This window comes from Trypanosoma cruzi, genomic scaffold (genome assembly GCF_000209065.1).
Source record: "Trypanosoma cruzi strain CL Brener 1047053517143 genomic scaffold, whole genome shotgun sequence".
In the NCBI taxonomy this organism is placed as follows: domain Eukaryota; phylum Euglenozoa; class Kinetoplastea; order Trypanosomatida; family Trypanosomatidae; genus Trypanosoma; species Trypanosoma cruzi.
This window is the reverse complement of record NW_001849481.1, coordinates 44,183-65,343: the sequence shown is the minus strand read 5'-3', so window position 1 is coordinate 65,343 and position 21,161 is coordinate 44,183. Positions and strand designations below refer to the sequence as shown.

Sequence of the window (21,161 nt, the reverse complement as noted above, 5' to 3'; positions counted from 1 at the left end):
TCCCCTCGTCTTCTTAAAAAAAAAAAAAAAAAGGAAAAAAAAAAAAACAACAACATGCCTCGGTGCATGCCGGCCTGAGTGACTCGCTCCCTTAATGACCCATTCTGCCTCGCTGCCTCCACACACACACGCACCCCGTTGCTCTGGCACACCTCTCGTCTGTTCCCCACCGTCCAACAATGTTGTATCCATCCATCTCTCTCTCTCTCGGGTCCCGCCTCCCCCCCCCCCAGGCACTCGCTGCCGCTGCTGTTGATTTTGTTGTTGTTTTGACGCTCGGCGGGCGGGGATTTCTCGTCTCTTTTTTTTTTTTTTTTTTTTTTTTTTTTTTTTGCCGTCGTTTTATTTTTTCGGGTTTGTTTTGTTTTGTTTTGTTTGTTTTTTTTCAATTTTTTTCTTCTGCTGCGGGCAAACCACAACAAAAACACAAAAGTTTCGTTTTGTAGGGAAAAACAAAAAAGAAGAAAAAAAAAAAAAAAAAAGGAGGGAAGACGGGGGACGTCACGGTGAATGGACAAAAATACGCCCAAAAAAAAAAAAAAAAAAAAAAAAAACCACAACAACAAACTCAGGAAAAATAAAAATTAAAATAAAAAAAGTGAAAAGAAGAAGAAGAAGAAGAAGAAGAAGGAGAAAAAAAAAAAAAAGGAGAAAAAAAAAAAAGATGTGTGAATCCAGTGCATGTATGCATTGGAATGCGTGCCTGTTATTCCTTCAATTTCCTTCTTTTTTCTCCCCCCGCTAAACCCCTCCCCCAATCCCCCCTCTTCGTTTGTAATGCCTTTTCCTCTTCAGTATCGCTTACATACACACATATATAATACATTACATGTGTGTGCATACATATATATATATACATACATAGATAGATACATATATATGGGAAGAAGGGGGAATTCACAAATAACGACAACAACAACAATGAAGAAAAACGAAGAAAAAAAGATAATAATAAAAAAATTTTTTATTTCTTTTCTTTTGTTGTTTTCGTGTTTGTTTGTGTTTTCTTTGCTCCCGTGTGCGTGCATGTATTTTGCATGTAGCCGCAGAAGAGGTTTACTACTTCCGTCTAAAAGATCCCCCTCCTCTCCCCCCTCTTCCTGCCACCAAATGCAGCTGCCACGTAAAATTTAAAGAAAAAAAAAAAAAGAAAAAAAGAAAAAGGAAAAGGGACCCTCCCACCTGCCTTCTCTCGCATATTGAATTTAGCCACACACACACACACACAGAGAGAGAGAGAGGGGAGGGGAGGGAGGGAGGGAGGTGGAGGAGACGCAAAGTAGACACGCACGCAATGGAGAAAGATAAATAAAGAAGGGCAGAGGAGGAGAGGGGAGGGGAAATACCCGCATGCGCCCATAGATAGCACATGAAAAGAAAGAAGGAAAGACCTTTAAAGAAAAGAAAAAAAAAAACACCAAAAATATATAAAACAGCACACACACACAACATAAAAAAAAAAAAAAAAACAATCCAACAATCACTTGCGTTCATCACCGGCCTCAGAGTCTCTTCCCCAAAACCTCCCAGTCATCTCCACCGTCACTCCGCAGCCACATCCACTTTTTTAGAGCTGGCAGGCTCCTGTGTACACTGCAATGCACACTCAGTCTCCCTTTCACTCACTTCACACAAGGTCCCTGCTCCCGCGGATTTCTTTTTACTTTTTTTCTTTTTCTTCTTCTTGGCTTGGCTCACATTTTCGGCATCCAAATGCTTGACGTTGTTTAGTGAATTCGCGTTCACATTATCCTCCTCCCCCTCTGCAGAGGCAGTGTTCAGTTTCACTCCATCGCGTTGTGAATTCTTCGTGCCCTTGCGCTCGGTAGCTCCTTTTTTCGTCGTCTTCTCGACCGTATCCTCTGTGGCTGCACTGTTCCTTCCCGACTGCTTCTGCTTCTGCTGTTTCTGCTTCTTTTGCTCATTACGACTCGTGGTAGCTTGGTCATCCTTGTTCTTTGCTTCTTCTTCTTCCTCCTCCTTCCCCTTGTTGAAGTTGGACCGGCAATTGATGCAGTAGAACTCACCTGTGCGGCGACGGGTGCGCTCCCGGTAGCCCTTATTAAATTCCCCGCATTCACGACAGAACTCCCAGCCCAGTTTGGCCCAACAACTGTAGCAGTAATATTTATTGTCCTCCCTGTCAAGGCGGAGATCCTCCGCTTGTTTCTTCTTCAGGCACTGAGTGCATGCATCTGGAACGGGCATCAATTTTTTGCCGCCATGTGTTTTTTCTTGGCGTGACGCCCGGTTGTTGCCTCGTTTATCGTTTCCGTCCCTCTCATTGGCAGTATTTGGCTCTCGACGATCGCGATCACGCGTCGGAGGATGTCTTTGATCCTGCTGGTTGTGGTTTCTGCGCGGATTCGCAGTTGAGACGTTTTTGTGTTTCTCCTCGAGATCCTCCGTGCGCACAATATGCACCGATGAGACCATCGTCGTTAACAGCTGCAGTGGTGAGAGAGCACTTGAGTCAGGGGCCGTATTGCCGTGTTTCGGTTTCTCCATCTTGGACTCCGCCAATGCATGCAGCGAGCTGTGCACATTCGAGAGAACTTTGGAGTGCGGTTGCGAAGAAACCCCATGCAATTGTGAGCCTCGTGTGAGGGAACCTGGCACCAACAACTCCTGATACGAAACACTATCTGCCGAAGGTGCTGACATCCGCATTGGCGCATGCGATTGGGCATTACTTTGCTGCATCATGAGAGCAGTGGCGTACGTGGGCAACGACGCTGAATGAAGCGTCGGGGACTTTGACGGAGTCGATCCCGGTGATGGAAGCAGTGTCGCCAGGGACCGCATTGCCGACGTTTCATTCGTCGTCGGGGGAACGATCTTCTCGTGAGTCAGCCATTGCAGTAACTTCGCTTTGGGGATAATACAATGCTCGAGCAAGAACGTCACATCCCGCTTATATGCAGGACGAAGCACATCGTAGCGGATCCGCTGAAATTTCCAAGTGCACTCCTTCTCATCAGAAAGGACGCAGGTGCAGATACAACCTTCCACCACATCCGAGTGTTTCACCTCAACTGTACAGTCCTCGAACTGTGTGTATTCCTTCTCGTACTTATCATACACCTCCAGCTCAAACGTGCGCGTGATGTGGCCCTCGGAATGGGCACCTCGACCGGCCCCAACCGTACTGCTCGTGCATTGAGATGCTGAAAGTGTGCTCGCCGCCTGATTCAAATCAGCTGGTAGCGGCTGCAAATTTGACTGCTGCGCGGTGTGGGAAAAAGAGCTGTTGTCAACATCATTTGTTGCCGCAGCCTCCTCCACCGGCGCTGCCTTTGTTGCCGTCGCTGCCTCCTTTGCATCACTCTCCAATAAATACGTGTCGGTTTTGGAACTTCGTAATGTGCCAATGCGGAAATCCACAGTTATATTCGATGGCGGGCGCCAGACGTACAATTTGTCGTAGCCATGCGCAGGGTTGATGGGCTGAAAAAGAATGCCCTCTGATGTGTTCTCGGCAGAATTCAACAGGTCAAAAATTTCCTCCAACTTCAATGTCGCCTGATGGACCACGACACACTCGGATCCCGTGGAGAAGAATGCCTTACTCTCCGCGCACATGTGTGTGGCGAGGAATGCCTGACGATCGGCCCAATTCATCGGCCCCACTTTATTCTCCTCCGGCTTCCCCGCGTTACTCCAGAAGAAGACATCAAAAACAAGAAATTTCTCACAATTACGCTCCTTTGGAAGCCGCACCAAGTCGCCCTCCAGCACAAAGCACCCAATGGAGTCAAGCTTCGTCCCCAGCCACGCCTTCTCGGGTATCCGCAACACGGCTTTGAGGTGTGTGGGGATGAGGTATAATTTTGCATCGTGATACATCAGCATGTGACGAGTGCCATCGTTCAGACGCCGCACACCGTAGTAGGCCTTGATCGCGGAGACTCGATTCTTGTCAGACATCTCCCGGGTTGAAAAAGGGGTATAATCCGTCGTGCCAGGATAATGTACAACTCCCTTTGGAGGTTTTACAAGCTCAAGAAGGCGTGTGACAACATCACAGTACTCCACATGATCGTCCACCATTGTCGCCGCCGCCGAGCTAACATACAGGTCTGTCCGTATCCCACGCTGTGGGGGCTGTGCACAGCAACCAAGTACCATTGTGCACAATGCATTTAAAACCTCCTCCTTCGATTTCGCTGCGTCAATCCCGCGGTACATTCCTGCAGCCTTTGCAAGAGCACGAACTCTAGCATGGATAACACGATGGTACTTAATTTTTTCCCGCATTTCTTCACCACCATTCATACGCTTCAAAAGCACACCGTCGTCGTTCACCTCCATTCCCACAATGCCAACAAATGGAATCTGCTTCGCCTTCAGCAGTGAGGCAAGGTAGTACACATCCTCAATACCCTTCACATTTTTGTCAATAACAAGTCCCTTAACATTGCGTTCTTTACGCTGTTGCTCAAGAAGTTCGTCCAGACGTTTCTGCAGAGCATCGAAAATCTCCTTTGTAGTCTCCCATACAGGTCGTTTTGCTGTTGTCCCTGCAAGAAAATCGGCACCAGAAAAGAAGATCCACCCAAGGCCATCCCTCCTGAGTTCATTGACTAGTTCTCGTCCCATTTTAGTCTTCCCAACGGCAGGAACGCCGGAAAGCAACACACATGAAAACTTTGGCGGCTCCTTTGATACCAAAGCTGCTAAAGTGGCATTACCGACACTTACTCGCGTATTTTTTGGCATCGGTAGAGGCCTTCCCGACTGATTTTGCTGTTGAGGCTGATACTGTTGTTTCTGTTGTTGCAAGGATGCCACCAATGAAGCCGCAAAGGATGAAGGCGGTGGTGGTGGTGGTGGTGGTGGTGATGGTGGCGGCGGCGGCGGTGGCGGAATTGTGCCGTTGGTAAACAATGTGGATAGCAAGGCCGGATCAGGACCTTTTGTCATCAGCATTGCTTGCATGGGAATTCCCACTGGAGTACCGAACGGTATTCGTCCACACTGAGCTGGCATGAATGACGGCGGTGGCGGTGGTGGTGGCGATGTGGATTGAAGTGCTCCAAGTCCTGAAAAAAAAGATGAAATGATAGGGGGTGGCGGTGGTGGTGGTGGTGGTGGTGGTGGCATACCATGTGGTGCGAGATAAAATGCTCCCTGGGGCGGTGGTGGCGGAGGGGGAGGCAGTGCCGATGGCATCAGTGACGACACCACAATTGGCGCCTGATACATAGGTGGCGGCTGTAATGGTTGATGCAATGGCGTCCTTGTGCTGCTCCCTCTCATCTCCGCCATGGCGGGGGTGTTTGGCTGCCTGTAATTAGATTTCTGGGCACCAGGGGGTGACTTTTTCCTTCTGTTCTTCCCAGTCAAAGAGGACGACTTCGACTTGGTATCGAGCTTCTGCTCCGCAGATGGTACCTTGGGCGTTGCTCCATCCATAACCCTCTCGTTTAAAGTTGCCTTACTGGCCAACTCATGGGCCCCGCTCATGTCCTCAGCACATGCATCGGACTTTTTCGGCACCTGCTCCAAAGCCAGAGCAATCTGGGCAGTGGATAATGCAGAAACCGGTTCTCCTACATTATCGCCCGTACTGTGAGCTGCGCCAACAACCGTAGCAGTAGCAACCTCCTGTTCGGTCGTAGGGCCGGTACCAGTCGTACTAGGAGGAGGAATTGTGGCTTCTGTTGTTGCCTTTGTTGTTGTTGTTGTTGTTGTTCCGGTACTAACAGCTGGGATAATAGTCATTTCCGCCGCAGCAGCAGCAGCAGTAGTAGTCGTATGAGTCGTGTTCATAGTGGCGTTGGTGCTGGTGCTGGTGGTGGTTGGGAGTGCTTCCCCTTCAACGCCCTGAACAGTGACGAGAGCAGCGGTGTCGTCGGCCGGTGTTGGCTGTGTTTCTGATGACATTTTACAGCCTAACGTCTACACGAATAATTCCTGGTGATAATATTATTTATTATTATTAATATTATTATTATTATTATTATTATTATTTTTGTTGTTGTTGTTGTTGTTATTTTCCTTCAAGAAATTGGGAATACCTCAGCTACGACTTTTTTTTTTTTTTTGAAATGTTTCTCCTTGTTGTTGTTGTTGTTGTTTTTGTTTTCGTCGTCCTCTCTTGTATGGATTTCTTCCTCCTCACACGCTTTCTCTGTCTTGCTGCCAATTGCTCTGTCTGTGTGTATTTCGTGCCGCCAAGGAGTTTCACGGTGTCGTCCGTCTCTTTTTTCGGTGTTGTTTCTGTTTTTGTTTTCCTCCACGCTTCAACGGGACGTCAATAATAAAAAAAAAAAGAAACAGGAAGGGAGGGGGAAGGGGGGCAGGGGGGCAGGGCGGGGCGGGGCAAAGCGGGGCGGGGTGAGGTGGGGGTGGGGAGAGCGCAAATTATGTTCGCGTGGGTGGATGTTCCTTCGATCCTTCCCTTCCGAAGGCTGTGGACGCTCGGCGATCGCTCTCGGCACACACGCACGCCTTCGCTTCTTCCTTTTGTCCTGTTCTCCTTTTATCCCTCTCTCTCTCCTGCATGCAGACGCACAGTGGCGGTGTTGGCCGTGTGCTGGCAGTTGAAAGAATCATGGGAAAAAGTCAAACAAAAAAAAAAAAAGGAAAAAAGGGGAAAAAAATAGAAAAAAAAAAAAAAAAAGAAAACTAAAGTCGCCTTAACAAATGCACACAGACAGACCTACAAATGAGTAGACATTATATACATGTCTATATATATATATATATATATATATATATATATATGCATGTATACATGTATGTACATGCGGAAAAGCTTATTTGCCCCCATATATATAAACACACGCCGAGGCGGTGAAAAAGGACGACAAAATTCAGTGAATGACGTGAACAAAAGACCGGTCGGACGCAAAAAAAAAAAAAAAAAAAAAAAACGGCCCACGCCCTCCGGTCCACAAATTACCGCCACCACCGTCAGTGAAAACACCAAATACAACAATTTTTATCACTTCCATTTTTGTTTTTGTTTTTGTTTTATTCGTCGTCCCGGCCATTCCCCCCTCCCCTCCCCAAAAAAAAAAAAAAATCATCTTTTTTATTTTTTTCCTTCATTTACGGACGTGCCCACCAAATGCACACAGTTGCGTGTGCGTCCTCATAGGGATGCGGAAGGCGACGTGGTGAGGTCCTTGCTGTCGGCCAGTTTCACTCCGTTGCGCAGCAAATCGCCCCTCTGCTTTGAGATGTTGTCTGGAAACACGGCCCGAGTGGCGTCTTCGAGCACAACGACATCAAACATCTCCTTCACGGCGTCCAGTGCTGTGTAATAGACGCAGAAGTCGAAGGCCACACCACAGATGAAGACACGGCGTACATCCATTTCCCGCAGCAACGTGGCGAGGCCGGTTTTCTTGCCGTTCACGTCGCTAAAGCAGGAATAGCACTCCGCGTCCCTGTCTGCTCCCTTGTGTATCACGCAGTCCATGCGTCCAAGCCGCAGTGAAGAATGCAGCTCGGCACCGTCTGTCCCCTGGACACAGTGGGGCGGCCACTGTCCACCGGGTCCTGCAGGTTTGCAGAACGAGGAGTGATCCGGTGGGTGCCAATCCTTTGCCACGGCAATGGTGCGGAATTTGTGGGCCTGGCAGACGTGGTTGATTACAGGGATCACCTCCATCGCCCCAGGGACCGACAGTGCCCCGCATGGGCTTACAAAGTCATTTTGCATGTCCACAACGACAAGAGCATCGTGCAGCGGTGAAACGGCAATCAACGACGGACTCTTCGCGGGTCCTGAAGACTCACCCGCACAAAAGTCTTTACCCATCTACTCCTAACCCTTTTCCTTGCAAAGCAACACAGAAAGGGAAAAAAAAAAAAGAGGTCCTATAACGTATCCACAGACACACCTGGGGGAATAAAGAAACAGCCACCGCCTCACAACCGTCAAAAGCACAACAGCCACCCATGCCGCCGCCCCGTGCAGCACGGCACAGAGAAAAAAATAGGCCCTGAAGAGGCTCATGACGGAAGAGCGGTACCCCTCCGGCATGAACGCCGCCCGCAAAGTCGCGCTGCAGGGCAAAAAGAGGCCCAAAACCACCTCTAGCAATGTCATTGCCGTCAGTTTGTTGAACTTGCCCCCCAGAGCAGGCAAGCAGCGACATAGTCGCCGCGGCAAAAAAAAAAAAAAGGCGTACAGGGCGCCCTCAAAGAGGGCCTCGACTGCACACCTACGAATGCAATGCAGGCATCACTACACACGGTTCTGGAGGCAGCAAGCAACTGCTGCCAAAGACTGTTTTGTCGGGTTCCATAATTCACTGCCCACGTCGTCAACAAAAAAAATAGGGCAGACAATAAGCAAAACTGCGCTGACGTCAAATGGCGCAGCGGGAGGCTTACATGTGTCAACGGCCCACTGCGCCACAAGCCCGGAGACAAATGCTATTAACCCATTTCCAACACTAACAAGTGAGAACCTTCCCTCCCCACCCAGCGACACTAAATCATAGCCATGTGCGTAATGCTCACTGATCATCCAGCTCTCAAAGACAGACCACAACAACGACGTTGCCACAGCGTCCAGCATTAGACCAAAGATCAGCACAGTGAAGCTGCTGAGGTGTTTCGTAACACACAGCTGAGTGCATAAATCACACAGTACAGCCGGCACAAGGTCCTTCGACCACACATGTCACCAAATGAGCCAACCCATGCCCCAAGCAGCAACAACAAGCCAAATCCAACAGTAAACAAAACGCCACTTCCGTGACGGCTCAGCCCATAATACCAGTAAAAACGATGAATTTAAAGTCCTTGCATCCATTCTGCAGCCATGGCCAAAAACTACACCAGCAGAAACTGAACCTAAAACTTCTTAAAGGTGAATGACGAGACTTTGAAGAAGGATGTTGCTTCAATATATTTGCTGCCACACATGCATATGCCAGTAACCAAGCAAAAGAATATCATTACGCCAAGAAAAATCTAGTACATATCTTCCATTCGGCGTTTCTTGAAGTATTCTTACTGTTAATATAAAATTTCAGGGAAAAAACAAAAAAAAACAATAATTTCCTCCCCTTCTTCTTCTTTTTCCCGTTTGTTTTTCCCCCACTAGAGAGTAAAAGCGTCGATGTAAACTAAACGAATAAAACCACTGATGTCATGGCCCCTTTCAATACCCCCCATATATAAACGCAGCCATTGTGCAGAAACGCAATACCTCTCTTTTTCCCTCAGTCTCTCTCACTCTCTGTGCAAGTTGTCTTCTATAACTGACACCCCACTCACAGTAAGCATCTGTAGTCAGCATGTTGGTCACTACCACGTTAAACAAAATGAACAAACAGACACACACATAAAAAAAAAAAAAAAAAAAATGCCGAACCGCCTTCTACAAGAAGCCCGCGGCCCATGCCTCCATAACCCCTTGGGCCCGTCTAACAACGCAAGTAGCAAACGGGCGGTCTAAAGCATTAACACCGCATTCTGCCAAGCGAGTGTACAAGGAAAGACTCCCTGGTGGGATCTCTAACAACTCCCTTCGTCGACAATAAACACGTCTTTCTCTGTCCCCCTCCCCCACTTCTCTTCCCCCTGCATCATTTACGTCATCCACTGTACTGTTGTGGCTGCTGGTGCTGCTTCCAGTATCGTCTCCTTCCCGCACCGCATAGAGACTGTTGAGTTGTGATAATGGACCGTGTTGCTGTAGTACCTCTGCCTCCGTACGCGACACATCACCTGGCCCAACGGGATTATTACTATTATTGTGAGCACAGACAGTCTGAATAGAACTGGCTCTCAACGGGGTGCCATGACCCGGATGACTCACAGATTTCCTTGGAGTCAATCGTGCTTCACGACCGCGTAGGCTGCACTCCGCAGTCAGTCTCGATGTCGCCCCGCCCTGCAAACACCTCGGTGGGGACGTAGCAGTTATTTTGATACCATTGTGCTCGTCAAAAGCCGGTGCAGCCACAGGCGAGTTGGAGTGGCTTGGTCTGTTCCCCTCCTCCTCTCGTTCCTCCGAGGAACTCGTGGAAGGCTGCAGCACACACACCGCGGGCACGCTCGCATGAGCCATGGCATCCATCAGCTGCTGCGTAAATTCTTCAATCTGTCGAGAGCTATGCCGCAAAGCAGGGGTCGCAGCATTAGTGGCCGAAGCCACAGCTGTTGCCGTGGCTGCCACTCGCTTCTGTCTTTTTGACCGCCCGGCCACCATCGCCCTCAATGATGGTGTTCCTGCCGTCTCACTTTACTTCTCCGGCCGCTATCACCTCCCAACAAAAACAACAGCAGCAGCTGCAGCAGCTCCCACCTCAAACGTTTTTTTTTTTTGTTTTCCCTCTTTTCTTCTTTCTTCGGTCCTCCCGCCTGCTCTCTCTTCTTCCACGCGTGTCACACGGCAACAAAAAAATAAATAAATAAAAAAGAAAAGAAGCGTAGGAGGAGAGAAAAAGATGGGTGGGTGAGCATGAAACTCCGTCCTCTCAGCAGTGATCCATTCAATTAGATAACCAGACAGTAGTGGTTGGAGCAAAAGGCAGCGCGGCCTTCCGTCACTTTACTCGTCCGCCACGCACGTACACGCACAGAAACCAATATAAATCAAGAAAAAAAAAATTTTTGTACACATCAATCCATGCTTTTCAGCAACAGGTCCAGCTTTTCTTGTAAACTCTCCAGCGTAGCCCTCTTCAACGCCAGCTGCTCCATCCCGCGCCGCGAAGCCTCGTCAATCCTTCGTCTTGTTTGCTCAATGTGGGTGTGCAGGCTTTGAATGACTTGGGACTGCAAAAACAACTCCTCGTGCAGATTCTCATTCCGTACTGCCTCCAGTTTTACAAGCCGATAAAAAGAAATCTTTTCACGAAGAGCCGCACGGCGCATGCCGCTCATGTACTCTGAAAAAATTCGCCGACGCTGCCTTTGCTCCGCAGTCACCAACTTCCGCAACATCGCCGTGGACGGCTCCGATGTTGCCTCGGCTGTCGTCACTGCCGGCGCAACCCCTCCTGGCCCCCCCTTTATCACCCCAGTCTCTCCCCGTCCCTCAAAGTATTCCGACTGCTCCTTCATCAGCTGCTGCATCACCCCCAAGTAGTACTCATGAACGTGCTCCGCGTTCAAATCCAGCGCGGCCTCCTCTTCCTCCTTATCCCACCACCACCGACTGCGCCGATACGAGGAGGCTGTTACTCCCGTCTCACCCTTGTTGAAGCGACTGTTGGTAGGTGCATCTTCCGCAGCCGCCTTGAGAGCCTTTACATCATCCTCGTCCCCAAGCTCAATTGCCAGTTGGTGGTGCAGGAAATCCTTGGCGCGATAGTTCCAAATCCGGGATGTACTATTCTGCATCGCACATGAATGACCTGTGCTCTCGAAGTGATGCAAGGCATCGTGACGGTGACCCCGCCCACATGCCACCCAACCACAAACAAGACACGTCCACAAATCACTACAAGAGCCACAGGTATAGCACTTTGACTTTAACGACGCCATTGAAAAACGGCAAAGCGGACACGACTGGCCCACATCTTCTAGATGCTTACTGAAGCATGAAAGGTGAAATACATGTTTGCACAATGTCACAATAAAAGGTTTACTAGAAGCAATTTCTTGACAAATAGAGCAGAAGTCCTCCATTGGTGTAAGCAGCACTGAATGCGCCAAGTGACTTCCACCCTGTTGCTCTAAATTCCGCCACGCCATACTGCCCGGACAGCCGCCCTGCAAGTGGGTAGAGGCGGACGCTGCACCCCCGTGCATCACACTACACAACTCCTCCAAATCAATGTTTTCCTCCTCCAATCCTCCATGTTGCTTCCCCTCAATGCCAACACCGTCATAACCGGCATCCGTCTCAATATACGAGCTCTTCACCTTGGCCATCCCACAAACATGCTCCGACGAAGTGGGCGAGCTTCCCGTCAAGTTTGCATGCAGGAGCTTATTCTTGACACGTTTCGCATCTCTGGCGGTGTCAAACTGCAGCAACAGGCAGTAATTCTGCTCCTCCTCTGGCGTGCACCCAACACGAACCACACCAATACACCCATCCGCGGAGCGACTTCCCGGGCCGGAGCTGCCGCACGCACCATCTCCCCTACCACCTCGAGTCGTCGATGAACAGACTGAAACACACAAATTAAGACACTGTAGCGCCTGCAGTAGCGTTACATCAATGGGAATGGAACGCACAAGCAGCCATCGTGTCGGTTTTACACGCTCGTAGAAAAGCTCAACCACAGCCACCTTTTCCTTATCAAATAACACCAATACAGACACATCCACATTTGACATCGTCAGTACCGTTCCTGTGACTAATGAGCGGCAGGAAAAAAAAAAAAAAAAAAAGTCAACCCCAAAAGAAGACAAGCAACAAATTTAAAAAAAAGCGACGCAACAGGAACCACCAACCACACTCAAAATGCAGCCGTACCGCGTCACAACCACGCACAGCAAGGAAGAGGAAACAATCACCTCAATGTTCTCTTGAAAACCACAAAAAAAAAGGTAAAAAACAAAAGTAAAAAGATAAAAAATCAGAGAACGGAGAACCCCAAACACCAACCTTCTACCGCGAAGACACCTGCTGGAGCTTCGGGTTCCACATGAAGCCAAAACTCACGGTGCGGTGCGTCAACTGCTTGTAGACATGCGCAATGATTGGCAGACGCGACTCCACGCGTTTGCGATCACGCGAGTCGAGGAACACCTTCATCACCTTGGTGCCGTCCGTGCGGCAGCGCCAGCGGCGGCCCATGACGTCGCACGGGTAGATCAGGTCATTCAATATGTTCTCGAACACCGCCACACTCGTGCGGGAGCGCTGCACCTTCTGCAGCTTGTAGACGTCCTTCGGGCGCTTCGTGATTTTGCGCTGCGCCACAAGCACCACAATGCTGCCGGGAAAGCGCTTCTCGAGCTCCGCCGTCAGTGTGCGCTGGATCTTGCGCACCAGCATCAGGAACCGCAGCGGGTAGAAGACCACCGTGGCCGTCCGCCTGAAGCGCGGGCTCGACAGTGTGCGGACGGTGTTGATGTGAAATCGCGGCAGCTGCGTGCGGAGTGTCTTGTGAGTCGCCTCCAGCTCAAAGAGTGCCTTGGCAACGCTATCCTCATCCTCCGAAGGGTTCGGCCGCTTGAGCTTGCGGAGCTTGCGCAGGTGTGGCTTAACAGACATCCTGTTCCAGTGAAGAAGTGCCTTTTCGTGTCATGCGCACACACACACAGACAAAAAAAAAAAAAAAAAAAAAGGAAACGAAGCAAAAAGAAAGTGAGAAGCATCTGCATAAAAGCGGAGACCGCGGCTTCCCTCCAGCCGCTACTGTCGCTGGCCCACAGCATTGGCCGTTCAAACGTACCAAATACACATATAAATATATATTGTCAGGGCAAAAATAAAAAGAAACTCAACGCACCAAAAAAATCTGGAGAAAAACAAAACAAAAAAAAAAAAAGAGAGAAAAACGCAGCCCACAAAAAGATCGCACGCAGCAACATTGTCTGTTTTGTGTTTTTCCGCACACTCCCACCTACAGCGCCCATAGGAGCATACGGCCCCGTGCGAAAGGAACACAAATAAAGCCAAATCACAAAAAAGGTAAAAGAACAAACACAAAAAAAAAAAAATTGCCTACAGCAAATTGTGAAGACGGCAGTAGGCGTAGCGGTAAAGTGGGTCGACGTATGGCAGCTGCAGCACCGTGAAGATATCCTTTTCACTGCGCAATTCAACCCTCATGGGTTTACCTGAAGATCGCTGATACAGCCCGTCATGCGTCAGCTCATACTGTCTCGCATGTGCCAACAGCATGAGATGCGTCAAAAACGATTTGGGGCCGGTAAAAAAAAGGCGTCTCACCTGAAAACTCTGCGGCGAAGACCACAAAAGCATCAACTCCTGTTCCGTCTCCCCCCTGCGAGAAGAAGGCTCGGGCCCGCATTCTCGAGGGGTGCGAGCAAGGCACACGCACCGCGCCAAAACGCCTCCGCACACCCACATATTTTTCTTCGCGACACACCGAATGTAGCCGCTATTCGCAAGGCCCCTCAAGGCACGTTCAAAAAGAATCCGTTCGCTCTGTTCGTCGTCATTGGCGGTGGCGTCGTGACAACTGTTCCGAGCTGTAATTGTCAGCAAAAAGATTGCCCGGGTGCTAACGGGGCACCCACACCGCATCTTCCCTATCAGCGCCACACGGAATCCATGCGGTCCAAGTAGATGCTCCAGCGAGCGCTGGTGCTCCACCGCATCGTCATAGTAAACAGGCACTTTGCGTCTGCCGCGGAAACAGAGATCTCCCCCTCGTTGCTGGTCCATGCGCTCATACACAACATGACGCGCAGCCACGTTGCGCCAAGGCGTTTGTGCAAAACCCCGGCGTGAGGGACGCTGAGCACCAAACGGCGCGCACGCATCTGGGAGCTGTGCGATGTGCTTCGCCAATTTCAGATACTCCTGCCCATCACTTGGCGTAAAGTGTTGACGACTCAATGCGGCATGCAGCAGCAACTCCTGCACCACCAGATGGTTGGAAAGATGCAACGCGCATGGCCGTAAACGAGGCGGCATCGCCGCTTCCCAAAGCGTCTCTGGTGCCTCTTTCTTTTTTCCTTTTTTTCTTTTTTTTGTGTTTTTGGCGCCCGCTCCTCTTCGCTGTCGTGTAGGTCCCCTTCGAGGCCGGCAATGACTTCTTTACCCACGCTTTCAAAAGAAAAAGAAAAAAAAAAAGTTAGAAGAAACAATGGAATAAATGAAAAGAAATTCACTCACGCCAATGAGTCGCCAGCAAAAAAAAAAAAAAAAAAAAAAAACCTCGTACTCTCCCGCAAGTGAATATGTAATTCCGGCAGTCCAACTGTACATCCACTCTCCTCTTACATGGGCTCGCTGCACTATTGCCGGTGTCACCGACTTCTACTCCTCCTTCCCCCTCCCCCCAATAGGCGCAACTGCCAGAGCCACACAAGACTGCATTGGCAAAAAGAGAAGAGGGGCGTAAAAAGTAAAGCCGAAAGAGCGACCAATGAATGAAACAAAAAAAAAAAAACCGTGAGAACTAAAGTTTTAGCCCCCAGCACCGGCAGCCGCACTATCCCTTTTTCCAGTCGTTGGAGAGGACCGCCCTTCTCCCCTAATCGGCAATAGTCGTGCAAAATCACCACAAATAAGACGGCCACTGACAAGCTCAGAAATGGTGCGGCGAAATTCCCCACAGGAGACATCTTTCTCACATTCTGCTAACGGGGGTACTGGCAAATCCAACTCCTCCAGTAACGAAGTTAACTTGGCCCAGCTGTTCTCAAGGAGAGAAAATTCCCGCTGCAATTGGTGGAGGTCCTTTATTACAAGGTCCTTTTCGTACGCCAAGAGGTAACGCAGTTGCATGGAAGCATTGCATTTGACAGTTACGGTATCATAATGACCCTCGTACAGTGCGGACAAATCCTGCAGACAACGCGACCAGCACAGCGCGTTCTCTTTGGCATAGCCGACCATGCGGCATCGACGGTAGTGTTCTTCCTTTTTCAGACGTTCAATGTGCTGCCGACACTGCGCAATAAGTTCCGAGCGTAGCTCCTCTGACTGCTGCAAGGAGTCGGTTACCCATCGCAGCTTTCTTTCGGAATCGGCTGTGGGTAAACGTTCATCTAATAGCGCCTCAAGCTGGTTGTGGCTACAGTCCAGCTGCCGAAGCGCCAGCGTCTCCGCAACAACCTCCTGCATGAGACGCTCATATTTAAGCTGTTCCATGTGCCACTCCTTTGTGGCCTCCCGAATGCGTCGGGCAAGCTTTTCCTGCATGTCCTCGCTCTTCTTCAACTGGTATAATTTACCATGTAGAGAAGAATGCAAACGATCATGATCACGTTGATATTCGTTGTAAATCTCTTTTCTGGCAGCCTTGGTACTTTCAATTGCCTCCTTTAACTTTTCCAAGTATGCACAAACGTCTCGTTCAAGGTCGCCAAGCACCTGACGCGACTCAATGTCACAATCCTGCAGACCCTTCTCCATCCCATCTAACTGCAGGTTGGTGTTATCTGTGATGCTTTGTAAGGCACTGTCGCAGTCATTTTGAAGCACTTTCCTCTCTCGCAGCTCCGTTAGCAGTGTGCTGTACACAATCTCCACTGCTTTGTCACACTTGGATGGCGCAGCCGCGCGTTTGCTTCCCATTTCCCGCACTTTTTCCCTCGCCTCCTCAAACCGAAAAGCGGATGGTTTGTAGTTCTCAGCAAATTCACGCTCTCGACCTTCGCCTCTCGAATTCTCTGAAAGGTAGCGCGTGATAAAGGAGGAAATATGCCGAAATGAACGGTGGAGTGGCATGTGAAGGTAGCCCTTCTCAATCAACGCCTCAATCTCGGGAAAACCCTCTGATTGAACACGCTGGACGGCGTTGAGCAGGAGCGTAAGTGCCTTGGGGAGTTCATGTCGCCGTCGAAGAATGGGAGCAAAAAGACGGCGCAGAGGGTTGGGCGACTTGGTGGGGTCAAGCAGCTCCTTATCCGTCCTCCCCCATGCATTTGCCCTGTGTTTCCCCGGCATCGTCGGATCCGTGGCAGCAGCCGAAGGCGTAGGCGTTGTTGGCGGCGTAGGCTGCAAAACAAGTGAAGAGGAGTCGCCGGGTAATGCGTTCGAGGAGCTCATTTCATGAGATGCCTGTTCTGTGGTGTCCGCCGGCAAAACATCGGCGCCGGTCTCTCCACCCGCCCCGACGGTCTCGGTCGTGCGCAGCCCAAATTCCTCCGGTCTGGGGAAGTGGAAGCGCGCCGCCGCCATGTCGGGTGTCCAAAAGCGGTACGTGTCCACTTCCGCCAGGGTCTGAGGCAACTCCTCCTCGATGACACAACGACGCCGTTTGTTCCTCGCAATGACGTCCTCAACCCGCTTCCAGGAGACATCCAGTAGGCTTTCAATTGTCTCGGAATTGACTTGCTCTTCTTCTATGCAGCGCTGCCACAACCCTGTCGTTTCTGACGGCGTAAATGATTCCTTAAGGACTGCCGCGACCGCCTCCCTCATCGACTCGCCGGTGTCCACACCGTCACCGCCGTCCGTCTGCGCTGCGGCTGAACATGACGTGGCCGTGGTAGGAAGCAGCTGCCAAAAAAAAAAAGTGCTGGTGCTCGTTGGATTTGGTGGAGCACGTTTCTTCATCGTGTTCAATTCCGTCTGCCCTCCACTCTCTCTTGCAGCCACACTTAGACAATCCCCCTCTCTTTATGTACGTATATATATATATATATTATATATACTTCTCTGTCCTTGCACGCCCGTTTTTCCTCTTGTGGTGTCACCTTCTTCCCTCCCCTTGTCACTGCAGACCTTCAATCTGCCCACTGCCTCCCTCTCGCTCCTGCGAAGTGCGGCGAGTCCCACAAAAAGAAGGGAAAGAAAAAACACAAAAACAAAAAGAAAAAAGAGAACCCCAAATGTGGTGCATAAAAGGGAAAAAAAAAGCACGACGCACGCACTCAACCCCTTCACGTACCCCCTCCCTTTCGGTCAAAATTGCCCGTAGCCGTGACGATAAAAGGAATTCAAGATGGCGGAGTTTGAATAAAGAAGTAAAAAAGGGTAACAAAAAAAAAAAAAAGCTTTTTTTTTTTTTTTTCGATGTGCGAAGAAATATATATATATATATATATATATATATATAGAGAGAGAGAGAGAGAATAAGATAGATCGATTGATGCAAAAAGATCCCTGGGCTTGTGATGGGCTCTTGATCCACATCGCCGCCATTAGCAAGCGAACCGAATCAAGAATAAAACAAAAAAAAAAATTCGTACCTTCTCGTCTCTTCTATTCACATTGTCTTTTTCTCCTACCATCTTAATGGATAAAAAGTCAAATATGCGCACCAATATTACTTGAAAGACAATAAAAAGGCCGGTGATGTTGTCAGGTAAGACCAGATGTCGATGTTTACTGTGGATAATCTCTGTGGTGCTTTCCGTATCATTGCCTCCCACATTACTGGGAAAACATCTCCAGTGCGGTGGTATCGGTGGCCCACAATAGACCACCTGGATAAATGGCATCACACAACAGCGTCGACCAGACAAAGGGGCCAAAGAAGTCGTAGCTTTGTAAGGACTCCTCGTAGACGTAAAGAATCTCCCGAGGCCTCCATGGTGCAGTTCCAGCTGATCTGGCAGGGACCGACGTAGGTGAATGGTTCTTCACAGCTGGGATAGACCCCGTCTGCTCCCGTGCCGCACGCCGGATGACTCCCAATATGTCTTGATAACTCTCCGCCGAGGTGACACTTGCCAATTCTGTTTCGTAGTAGTCTGCAATGCGAAACAGTGGCACCAACGCCGCGTGTGCAGCCGCAAGATGTGAGCATGGACTATCTGCTGATATTCCTTCCTGTAGCTTTGAACGATTATAAAGCAGTTCATACACAAGTGAGTCGTTCTGTCGATCCTCACCCTGCAGCATGGCCTCCACCGCCTCCACCAACAATTTTAACTGACGGAGAAACATTTGACTCTCGGTATCCTCCTTCATTTCTGCCGCTCCCTCTCGAATGGTGCTTTCAGTTGTCAAACTGACCTCTTTTTCATCCATCTGAATAAGCCCAGAGGAACGTCGTAGCTTTCGAATAATTAAAACCAACAGCCGTATCAACTGCTGGGAAGTGTAAGCATCTATATCATAAATAAAGGGGGCCAAATTCGACAAACTAGGAACAAATACAGATGCCAAAGGTTCATTTCTTTCGTTCATTGCTCTGAGAATTCCATGAGCAAGAACCACAACGCACAAAGAAATAATCGACATCTTGCCACTAAATCGTCCTGCCTTAAAACGAGGTTCAATGATTGTATCGCTCATATTCCTGTTAAGTACTTGGTCCTGTGAGAAGAGTAACACCAGTGTACTGGTCATAAACCCAATAAATGGGTACGAAAATTGCACCATATCCTTCAGAAGCTGGGCAACACATTCTGGTGTTAATACCTCTCTGTAAATGAAAACCTGACAACTCTCAAGGGTTGTTGTGTTGGGATGCGTTGAAGAAATACTATTGTTACAAGCCATATTCCCTTCCCCGGTCTCCGTTGCTGCAATGTAGCTAAGATGAAGCACCTCTTGTATGACATCCAACACCTCCTTCGCATGAAGTGTCATTGTGGTGTGTAGGAACGTAGGATGATCGTATACAAGAACGTACAGCACAATACAAAGTGAAGGACACACCTTTAGTCGGTTAACAAAGGCAGTCAAAAGCGCAGCAAAAGGCACGGGATCCTCATTTTCTATTTTTTTAATATACTCCATAGCGAGATTTTGTCCATTCCCCTTTAAATGTGCCAGAAGCACAGCCAGCAGTTGAGCGCAATGTCGTCCCAAACTCTCTCTGCAGCTGATGGAATTATTACCCTTTCCGTTGCCAAACACGTTGTACATGTTTCGCAGTGATGGTTTATGGCCGTCACGATACAAAAACGGAGAGGGTGAAAGACGTCCCGACCCCCACTCTACCAATCGCTTCAGCAGGGTTGCGATAAATGCCCCGAGTCCCTCATATGACATCATGATCTCCGTGAACACATCCATATGTTTTCCATCAAAAGTCGTGCTGTGATAGAGGGCAGAAGAGTTCATGGACAATAATAGGCTTACCACCTCATTGTGGGCCTCCGCCGTCGCATACGTTACCGGCACGGAGACGCAATAATCCATCAGTGCACAACACACCTTATTTGCCTCCGTGGATGTCCACTGCGTGGTCGTCGCACCGTCTGTAACGCGTGGAGCCTTCCCCATGATGATGTCCAACAGCTGTGCGGCATCCCCGCGCGATACCTGATGGGCGTAACGAACGACAAACTCCGTGATGTGTAGGGTGGCGATAAACGCATCGCTGTGGCCCTGATTGTAGTTGCACGAGGCTTGCTCCAGCTGTTGCAGACAAAAGAAAAAAAGCCATCGCACCCGTTGAGTCTTTACACATAACGGCACTAGCTCCCGAAGAACAGGCAAAGACGCCCCGAAGTATTCAGCACCAAAGCAAATGTCTTTCTTGTAGCGCGTCAAACGCTCAACAAACTCCTTCTCCTCCGGATCGGCCTCGGCACACGCCACATCCGTGAAATACTGCACAGCCTCCTTCGCCTGAGCCCCTCCCATCTACATGCAGGCGCACTCAAAGAGAGGAAGGACAAAAAAAGAAAAAAGGCGCTAAGAGACAATTCTACAATTCCTTTTCACAATATATATATATATATATATATATGGAAATTAAGACTACAACTCTTCTTCCACTTGCAGAAGTCTCCGCAAGACACACACACACACACACAGAGAGAGAGAGAGAAGTAAAATATTCGGGAGAGAAAAAAGAAAAAAATTTTAAAAAAAAAGGGAAACACAACCGCAGCACGACGACAGCAGAAGCAGACAATCACCACCACCACCGCCACCCAACTCCTCAAAAACAAGAAAAAAAACCCACAACTCCGTCCACTTGTGCAGCGCTGAGGGAAGGGGGCAGGGGGGAAATTTCAGATAGAAATGCTTAAAATCACATAAAAATGAGAACAGCACAAAACGCACAAACGGATGCCGTCATTCCGCTTCACCTCCTTCCTTCTCGCTGTCTCTTTTTTTTTTTTTTTTTATTATTCGTCCAGTCCCTTCACACTGCAGTTATTTCTTTTCGCTTTTTTTTCTTTCCCCCTTTTTTCCTCCTGTGGCGAAGCAACTCATCCGCCCTCCGACGCTCAACTCTGTGCCAAGCACAGTCCTCCCATTCCCCTTCGTTCAGCTTTCCACCCCCATCCCTCGCACTTCACTCGCACACGCACGCACAATAAACTCCGAGAAGTTTTACTTCGTGTTTTTCTTGCGTTGCAGGAGCTCTTGTCTTCGGCGTTCCGCACGGTTACGCGGAATTGCAGCCCCCTCCGAGCTCTCATCGGCGGAGGGCTGACGGCGCAGCAACAATGGGCCAATAAAAGCCCAGACTTGGTACAATGCCATTGCGGGAATGGGAAGGTACAAGAGAAAAAAAGCCCAGTGAAACATATAGCACAAAGGTTCCACAACCCAACAGACCCACAGTAAATCCTGTGCATAGGAGTACACACCCAGTTCGCTGGGATTAGAAGCATCCGGGCACTCCAGCAGCTCACCGGTTGAGCCACAAGTGGGTTCGCAAACGCCTTCAAGAGAAAAAGCG

The 21,161-nt window shown here is 49.4% G+C and overlaps 9 protein-coding genes and 1 pseudogene across 9 annotated transcripts, besides 32 other annotated features; all 10 read right to left on the bottom strand.

The window, feature by feature from the left end:
* Positions 1–21,161: part of a sequence feature (heterozygous, Esmeraldo-like haplotype) that runs on past the window's edge.
* Positions 16–47: a microsatellite.
* Positions 302–399: a sequence feature (A-rich).
* Positions 449–482: a microsatellite.
* Positions 529–663: a sequence feature (T-rich).
* Positions 803–881: a microsatellite.
* Positions 938–970: a sequence feature (AT_rich).
* Positions 1,133–1,169: a microsatellite.
* Positions 1,229–1,264: a sequence feature (CT-rich).
* Positions 1,373–1,472: a sequence feature (T-rich).
* Positions 1,543–5,886, bottom strand: Tc00.1047053506829.90 (hypothetical protein, conserved; the record flags this gene model as incomplete). Its single annotated transcript, XM_807257.1, has 1 exon — positions 1,543–5,886. One exon carries the CDS (start codon positions 5,884–5,886, stop codon positions 1,543–1,545), a length of 4,344 nt encoding a protein of 1,447 aa, XP_812350.1.
* Positions 4,814–4,866: a microsatellite.
* Positions 5,069–5,100: a microsatellite.
* Positions 5,662–5,695: a microsatellite.
* Positions 5,927–5,997: a microsatellite.
* Positions 6,061–6,086: a microsatellite.
* Positions 6,307–6,350: a microsatellite.
* Positions 6,570–6,630: a sequence feature (T-rich).
* Positions 6,683–6,751: a microsatellite.
* Positions 6,855–6,878: a microsatellite.
* Positions 6,959–6,980: a microsatellite.
* Positions 7,100–7,771, bottom strand: Tc00.1047053506829.80 (alpha/beta-hydrolase, putative; the record flags this gene model as incomplete). The annotated part of the gene is made up of 1 exon (XM_807256.1): positions 7,100–7,771. One exon carries the CDS (start codon positions 7,769–7,771, stop codon positions 7,100–7,102), a length of 672 nt encoding a protein of 223 aa, XP_812349.1.
* Positions 8,128–8,919, bottom strand: Tc00.1047053506829.71 (annotated as a pseudogene).
* Positions 9,310–9,329: a microsatellite.
* On the bottom strand, positions 9,344–10,177 carry Tc00.1047053506829.60 (hypothetical protein, conserved; the record flags this gene model as incomplete). The annotated part of the gene is made up of 1 exon (XM_807255.1): positions 9,344–10,177. The coding sequence occupies one exon, from the start codon at positions 10,175–10,177 to the stop codon at positions 9,344–9,346; it is 834 nt and encodes a 277-aa protein (XP_812348.1).
* Positions 10,366–10,387: a sequence feature (AT_rich).
* On the bottom strand, positions 10,591–12,258 carry Tc00.1047053506829.50 (hypothetical protein, conserved; the record flags this gene model as incomplete). Its single annotated transcript, XM_807254.1, has 1 exon — positions 10,591–12,258. One exon carries the CDS (start codon positions 12,256–12,258, stop codon positions 10,591–10,593), a length of 1,668 nt encoding a protein of 555 aa, XP_812347.1.
* On the bottom strand, positions 12,533–13,141 carry Tc00.1047053506829.39 (ribosomal protein S7, putative; the record flags this gene model as incomplete). Its single annotated transcript, XM_807260.1, has 1 exon — positions 12,533–13,141. One exon carries the CDS (start codon positions 13,139–13,141, stop codon positions 12,533–12,535), a length of 609 nt encoding a protein of 202 aa, XP_812353.1.
* Positions 13,194–13,234: a sequence feature (T-rich).
* Positions 13,355–13,428: a sequence feature (T-rich).
* On the bottom strand, positions 13,595–14,533 carry Tc00.1047053506829.30 (hypothetical protein, conserved; the record flags this gene model as incomplete). The annotated part of the gene is made up of 1 exon (XM_807253.1): positions 13,595–14,533. The coding sequence occupies one exon, from the start codon at positions 14,531–14,533 to the stop codon at positions 13,595–13,597; it is 939 nt and encodes a 312-aa protein (XP_812346.1).
* Positions 14,562–14,599: a sequence feature (A-rich).
* Positions 14,671–14,725: a sequence feature (T-rich).
* Positions 14,752–14,775: a microsatellite.
* On the bottom strand, positions 15,029–17,125 carry Tc00.1047053506829.20 (hypothetical protein, conserved; the record flags this gene model as incomplete). Its single annotated transcript, XM_807252.1, has 1 exon — positions 15,029–17,125. The coding sequence occupies one exon, from the start codon at positions 17,123–17,125 to the stop codon at positions 15,029–15,031; it is 2,097 nt and encodes a 698-aa protein (XP_812345.1).
* Positions 17,190–17,222: a microsatellite.
* Positions 17,348–17,394: a sequence feature (T-rich).
* Positions 17,597–17,627: a microsatellite.
* Tc00.1047053506829.10 (hypothetical protein, conserved) lies at positions 17,945–20,110 on the bottom strand (the record flags this gene model as incomplete). Its single annotated transcript, XM_807251.1, has 1 exon — positions 17,945–20,110. One exon carries the CDS (start codon positions 20,108–20,110, stop codon positions 17,945–17,947), a length of 2,166 nt encoding a protein of 721 aa, XP_812344.1.
* Positions 20,193–20,216: a microsatellite.
* Positions 20,584–20,606: a sequence feature (AT_rich).
* Positions 20,810–21,161, bottom strand: Tc00.1047053506829.5 (hypothetical protein, conserved; the record flags this gene model as incomplete). The annotated part of the gene is made up of 1 exon (XM_807261.1): positions 20,810–21,161. A coding segment is annotated over one exon (352 nt), but the record flags the coding sequence as incomplete, so codon positions are not given.